This window comes from Perca fluviatilis, chromosome 18 (genome assembly GCF_010015445.1).
Source record: "Perca fluviatilis chromosome 18, GENO_Pfluv_1.0, whole genome shotgun sequence".
Taxonomy (NCBI): Eukaryota; Metazoa; Chordata; class Actinopteri; order Perciformes; family Percidae; genus Perca; species Perca fluviatilis.
In genome coordinates, this window is record NC_053129.1 from 36,562,747 (window position 1) to 36,570,320 (window position 7,574).

The 7,574-nt window shown below is 47.6% G+C and overlaps 1 protein-coding gene across 3 annotated transcripts in view; it reads right to left on the reverse strand.

Moving 5' to 3' along the window:
* Positions 1-1,150: 1,150 nt before the first annotated feature.
* The window catches only part of LOC120546658 (activator of 90 kDa heat shock protein ATPase homolog 1-like), a 9,656-nt gene continuing 3,232 nt past the window's right edge, over positions 1,151-7,574 (reverse strand). For 2 of the 3 annotated variants that reach the window (XM_039781775.1, XM_039781776.1), the window contains 6 exons: positions 6,113-6,195; positions 4,974-5,091; positions 4,795-4,892; positions 3,409-3,579; positions 2,281-2,408; positions 1,151-1,591 (listed from right to left, as the gene is read on the reverse strand). In XM_039781775.1, the coding sequence (XP_039637709.1) occupies positions 1,312-1,591; positions 2,281-2,408; positions 3,409-3,579; positions 4,795-4,892; positions 4,974-5,091; positions 6,113-6,195 (878 nt within the window). In that variant the 3' untranslated portion in view covers positions 1,151-1,311. Of the gene's footprint in view, positions 1,592-2,254; positions 2,409-3,408; positions 3,580-4,794; positions 4,893-4,973; positions 5,092-6,112; positions 6,196-7,574 lie in introns of all 3 variants that reach the window. The other variant, XM_039781777.1, reaches the window with a different exon arrangement.

Here is a 7,574-nt window from a genome sequence, read left to right on the forward strand (position 1 = left end):
TCTATTCCATCCACCAATCAGACAGCAGAACAGCTTGTGATGTCATCACGCGAGTTTTTATTGGCTCTAAAGCAGTCGGATGGAAACACACTTTCACCTTTATTCACCGAACGGTTTCAGAACCTCAGATGATTGGATGGAAACAGGCAGCGACAGGGTCAAAGGTTAAGATGACATCAGCCCAAAACAAGGTGAGGTGTGTCTACTGTCCCCAGTGTTGTTACGCACGGTTAGCATCGCTAAGCCTCTGTTCCTGATTGGTCCTAAATCACCGCCTGCTTTCTCCTCTACTCCTAAAATAAACGGGACCATCTGTTACTAAATGATCATCACGCTTTGTTGAAGAAGACTTCAAACAACAGACTGAGATCATGACCTCATTATGTAATGTTCACCATGACCTCATTATGTAATGTTCACCATGACCTCATTATGTGATGTTCACCATGACCTCATTATGTAATGTTCACCATGACCTCATTATGTAATGTTCACCATGACCTCATTATGTGATGTTCACCATGACCTCATTATGTAATGTTCACCATGACCTCATTATGTGATGTTCACTGAGGTAATAAATCAAGAGAGAGAATTCGGCTCATTTTCTAAGAGAAACAGACTTCTGTTTGGGCCGGGTAGCTCAGTTGGTAGAGGGCGCGCCCATCTATAGAGGCCTACTCCTCGACCCAGAGGGGCGTGGGTTCGACTCCTTTTCTGCATGCCCCCTCTCTCTCCTTTCATGTCTTCAGCAGTCTCTCTACTAAAGGCCTAAAGATGACCCGCTAAAATCATCTTAAAAGAGAGAGAGAATGCAGCTTTAAGGAACTTCTCAGACCGAGACCGGGTCCAGGGGATTCTCCCGTCTCTGGTTCTGGTTCTGGTTCTGTTTGACAGTCATTCATGATTTCTGCAAATTTGTTTTTGTTGCTTTTTCCCGAAATTTTTGTCACATTTTTCAAAGTTTTTGTGTCACATTTTCAGATTTGTTGTCCCTTTTTTAAGGTTAACCTTCGCTAACTGCACTAACTAGCTAACTAACTAACTAACTAACTAACTAACTAACTAACTAACTAACTAATTTACTAACTAACTAACTTACTAACTTACTAACTTACTAACTAATTAACTAACTAAATAATTGGTTCTGTTCTGGTTCTAATGGTTCTGGTTCTGGTTCTGGTTCTGTTTGACAATCATTTGTGATTTCTGCAAAGTTTTCGTCACTTTTTCTGACATTTTTGTCACATTTTTAGATTTTTTTGTCCCTTTTTTCAAGGTTATTGTCGCTAACTAACATAAAATGAAAAGTTACAAAAATGTCAACAACAAAAAAAGCGCCACAAACATCAGTTCTCTGTTGGCGCGTCGGACCAGGTTGGACCGGGTTGGACCGGGCCGGGTTGGACCGGGTCGGACCGGGTCGGACCGGGTCAGTATCCGAACGTCTGCCTGATGGCCTGGAAGTAGAAGCGGCGCCAGCCCTCTCTGGTGGCGTCCTCCTCGGCCGCCGGCACGCCGCTGCACGCCATGCTGAGCTCCGTCTCGTCTCCGCGCTGCTGCAGCTCCAGACTCACCGCAGCATAGCAGTCTGATGGAGACACAACACACAGCGCTCAGGGGTCAGACTGTCCCTGAACGCAGCAGCAGAGACACAACACACAGCGCTCAGGGGTCAGACTGTCCCTGAACGCAGCAGCAGAGACACAACACACAGCGCTCAGGAGTCAGACAGTCCCTGAACGCAGCAGCAGAGACACAACATACAGCGCTCAGGGGTCAGACGGTCCTGAACCAGCAGCAGAGACACAACACACAGCTCAGGGGTCAGGCCGGTGCCTGAACGCAGCAGCAGAGACACAACACACAGCGCTCAGGAGTCAGACAGTCCCTGAACGCAGCAGCAGAGACACAACACACAGCGCTCAGGGGTCAGACGGTCCCTGAACGCAGCAGCAGAGACACAACACACACACACACACACTCAGGAGTCAGACTGTCCCTGAACGCAGCAGCAGAGACACAACACACACACACTCAGGAGTCAGACTGTCCCTGAACGCAGCAGCAGAGACCATTGCCTTGGTGAGTGCATACATACAATAACAAACATATTAAGCATTCTGAAATAAACGATAAAAGAGGCTCATTGTGACATCATCATGACATCATCATGACATCATCATGACATCATCATGACATCATCTTGACATCATCATGACATCATTATGACATCATCGTGACATCATTGTACCGCTGGGCCACGTCCTGAAGCGCCACCTCATCTGGATGCTGCGTTCAGGGACCAGCTGGGTGAACTCGCCGCTGACGCTGCCGTCCATCATCTGGAACCGGCCGCCTCGCCGCCCGTCCACCACCGCCGCCGAGCGGGTAAACACCTGCACAAACTACACACACACACACACAGACACACACACACACACAGAGACACACACACACACACACACACACACACACAGACACAGACACACACACAGCACACACACACACAGACACACACACACACACAGAGACACACACACAGACACACACACACAAAGAGAGACACACACACAGACACACACACACACAGAGAGACACACACACACACACACACACACACACACACACACACACAGACACACACACAGAGACACACACACACACACACAGACACACACACACAGAGACACACACACAGACACACACACACACAGAGACACACACACAGAGACACACACACACACAGAGCACACACACACACACAGAGACACACACACAGAGACACACACAGAGACACACACACAGACACACACACACAGCCACACACACAGGCCACACACACAGACACACACACACACACACAGACACACACAGAGCCACACACACACACAGACACACACACACAGACACATACACAGAGACACACACACACACACACACACACACACAGACACACACAGAGACACACACACACACACACACACACCACAGAGACACACAGACACAGACACACACACACACACAGAGACACACAGACACAGACACAGACACACACACACACAGACACACACACAGAGACACACACACACACAGACACACACACACAGACACACACACACACACACACACACACACACACAGACACACACACACACACACACACAGAGCACACACACACAGACACACACAGACACACACACAGACACACACAGACACATGTACAATGTTTACTTCTGACATTTTTGACACGCATGTATGTTAAAAATGTCAGAAATACAGCAAGTCTACATTGTACTGTAGTACCGTAGTAGTACCGTAGTACCGTAGTAATACTACAGTTGTACTACAGTAGTACTACAGTACAATGTACATTACAAGTACTAGTAGTACTGCAGTACTATCTACCTCCTGGCTGATGAATGTGGTGTACAGCTCGGCAGCAGACGTCTGGAAGGTTTCCTTCAGATTAAAGCTGCAGGTAGCAGGGCTGGGGGCGGGGCCAGAGGAGGCCCTAGGGGCGGGGCCAGAGGAGCACCTGGGGGCGGGGCCAGAGGAGGCCCTGGGGGCGGGGCTAATCTGTAGGAGGTCAGAGGTCACAGACTCACCTGGTCTCATGTTATAATGCTTTATAACCTCAACAACCACGTTATAGACACCATTCCCTGTTTGTCCAGAGACTGACTGGTCTGGAGGAGACATACAGGTGTAGTTTGCTGGTCTACCTGAGGCTGACTGGTCTGGAGAAGACATACAGGTGTAGTTTGCTGGTCTACCTGAGGCTGACTGGTCTGGAGGAGACATACAGGTGTAGTTTGCTGGTCTACCTGAGGCTGACTGGTCTGGAGGAGACATACAGGTGTAGTTTGCTGGTCTACCTGAGGCTGACTGGTCTGGAGGAGACATACAGGCGTAGTTTGCTGGTCTACCTGAGGCTGACTGGTCTGGAGAAGACATACAGGTGTAGTTTGCTAGTCTACCTGAGGCTGACTGGTCTGGAGAAGACATACAGGTGTAGGTTGTGGGTCTACCTGAGGCTGACTGGTCTGGAGAAGACATACAGGTGTAGTTTGCTGGTCTACCTGAGGCTGACTGGTCTGGAGGAGACATACATGTGTAGTTTGTGGGTCTACCTGAGGCTGACTGGTCTGGAGGAGACATACAGGTGTAGTTTGGGTCTACCTGAGGCTGACTGGTCTGGAGAAGACATACTGGTGTCGTTTGCTGGTCTACCTGAGGCTGACTGGTCTGGAGAAGACATACTGGTGTAGTTTGCTGGTCTACCTGAGGCTGACTGGTCTGGAGAAGACATACAGGTGTAGGTTGTGGGTCTACCTGAGGCTGACTGGTCTGGAGAAGACATACAGGTGTAGTTTATGGGTCTACCTGAGGCTGACTGGTCTGGAGAAGACATACAGGTGTAGGTTGTGGGTCTACCTGAGGCTGACTGGTCTGGAGAAGACATACAGGTGTAGTTTATGGGTCTACCTGAGGCTGACTGGTCTGGAGAAGACATACAGGTGTAGGTTGTGGGTCTACCTGAGGCTGACTGGTCTGGAGAAGACATACAGGTATAGTTTGTGGGTCTACCTGAGGCTGACTGGTCTGGAGAAGACATACAGGTGTAGTTTGTGGGTCTACCTGAGGCTGACTGGTCTGGAGAAGACATACAGGTGTAGTTTGTGGGTCTACCTGAAGCTGACTGGTCTGGAGAAGACATACAGGTGTAGTTTATGGGTCTACCTGAGGCTGACTGGTATGGAGAAGACATACAGGTGTAGTTTATGGGTCTACCTGAGACTGACTGGTCTGGAGTGGCTTCTTCTTCTGTGTCGGAGGCTGCGGTGTCTTCTGCTGTTGGTTGGAGGGAAGGATCATCCCCTGGCTGAACTCTGCGAGGTCACATGTCACTTTGGTTACTAGGGATCTTCATTGATTGGCTAGTCCTGCCCGCTGCATTCTGGGTAACAGACCTGATTTGAGCTGCTGGACGTACTGGGCCAGAACCCGGCGGACCTCCTGGACGCCGCGCGTCCTCATCAGGCCGAGCAGCGGCGTATCGGGCTGGTCCTTACACAGAGACACCGAGATCTAGACCAGTACACACAGAGACACAGAGATCTGGACCAGTACACACAGAGACACAGAGATCTGGACCAGTACACACAGAGACACCGAGATCTGGACAAGTACACACACAGAGACACCGAGATCTAGACCAGTACACACAGAGACACAGAGATCTGGACCAGTACACACAGAGACACCGAGATCTGGACAAGTACACACACAGAGACACCGAGATCTAGACCAGTACACACAGAGACACAGAGATCTGGACCAGTACACACAGAGACACCGAGATCTGGACAAGTACACACACAGAGACACCGAGATCTAGACCAGTACACACAGAGACACAGAGATCTAGACCAGTACATACAGAGACACCGAGATCTAGACCAGTACACACAGAGACACAGAGATCTAGACCAGTACACACAGAGACACCGAGATCTAGACCAGTACACACAGAGACACAGAGATCTAGACCAGTACATACAGAGACACCAAGATCTGGACCAGTACACACACAGAGACACCGAGATCTGGACCAGTACACACAGAGACACCGAGATCTGGACCAGTACACACAGAGACACCAAGATCTGGACCAGTACACACAGAGACACCGAGATCTGGACCATTACACACAGAGACACCAAGATCTAGACCAGTACACACAGAGACACCGAGATCTGGACCGGTACACACACAGAGACACCGAGATCTGGACCAGTACACACAGAGACACCAAGATCTGGACCAGTACACACAGAGACACCAAGATCTGGACCAGTACACACAGAGACACTGAGATCTGGACCAGTACACACACAGAGACACCGAGATCTGGACCAGTACACACAGAGACACCGAGATCTGGACCAGTACACACAGAGACACCGAGATCTGGACCAGTACACACAGGTATAAATACTCATTCATTCATCCACTCATCCAGAACTACTCATCCATTCATCCATTCATCCTCAGATGACATCATAAACAGAGTGACGTTTATAAACAGGAACAGGAAGTGGTTTCTCACATCGAGGTCGTCCGCCTCGTTCTCGTCTGACAGGTTGGCCACGTGGACGGTTCCTCGGTACTTCACACCGCTGCTCGTCGTCCCTGCAGAGAGATGGTTTACAATCAGAGACAGTTTACAATCAGAGACATTTACAATCAGACACATTTACAATCAGACACATTTACAATCAGAGACAGTTTACAATCAGAGACGGTTTACAATCAGAGACATTTACAATCAGAGACATTTACAATCAGACACATTTACAATCAGAGACAGTTTACAATCAGAGACGGTTTACAATCAGAGACGGTTTACAATCAGAGACGTTTACAATCAGAGACGGTTTACAATCAGAGACGTTTACAATCAGAGACGGTTTACAATCAGACACATTTACAATCAGAGACAGTTTACAATCAGAGACGGTTTACAATCAGAGACGGTTTACAATCAGAGACGGTTTACAATCAGAGACATTTACAATCAGAGACGGTTTACAATCAGAGACGGTTTACAATCAGAGACGGTTTACAATCAGAGACGGTTTACAATCAGAGACATTTACAATCAGAGACGGTTTACAATCAGAGACATTTACAATCAGAGACATTTACAATCAGAGACGTTTACAATCAGAGACGGTTTACAATCAGAGACGGTTTACAATCAGAGACGGTTTACAATCAGAGACGGTTTACAATCAGAGACATTTACAATCAGAGACGGTTTACAATCAGAGACATTTACAATCAGAGACATTTACAATCAGAGACGTTTACAATCAGAGACATTTACAATCAGAGACATTTACAATCAGAGACGTTTACAATCAGAGACGTTTACAATCAGAGATGTTAACAATCAGAGACGTTTACAATCAGAGACGTTTACAATCAGAGACGATTACAATCAGAGACGATTACAATCAGAGACGATTACAATCAGAGACGTTTACAATCAGAGACGTTTACAATCAGAGACGTTTTACAATCAGAGATGTTCACAATCAGAGACGTTAACAATCAGAGACGGTTTACAATCAGAGACGGTTTACAATCAGAGACGTTTACAATCAGAGACGGTTTACAATCAGAGACGGTTACAATCAGAGACGATTACAATCAGAGACGTTTGCAATCAGAGACGGTTACAATCAGAGACGTTTGCAATCAGAGACGTTTACAATCAGAGACGTTTACAATCAGAGACGTTAACAATCAGAGACGGTTTACAATCAGACGTTTACAATCAGAGACGTTTACAATCAGAGACGTTTACAATCAGAGACGGTTACAATCAGAGACGTTTACAATCAGAGACGATTGGCCCCAGGCCCTCCTAGGTTCTGGTCCGGCCCGCACATCAAATTAGGCATTAGTTTGGGCACAAATAAATTTTGGCCCAAACTAAGTTTTAGGCACTTTTTTCAATGTCTTTTTCCCTCCGTTGTTTTGGTTGATTAAGAGATCTTTTTGGC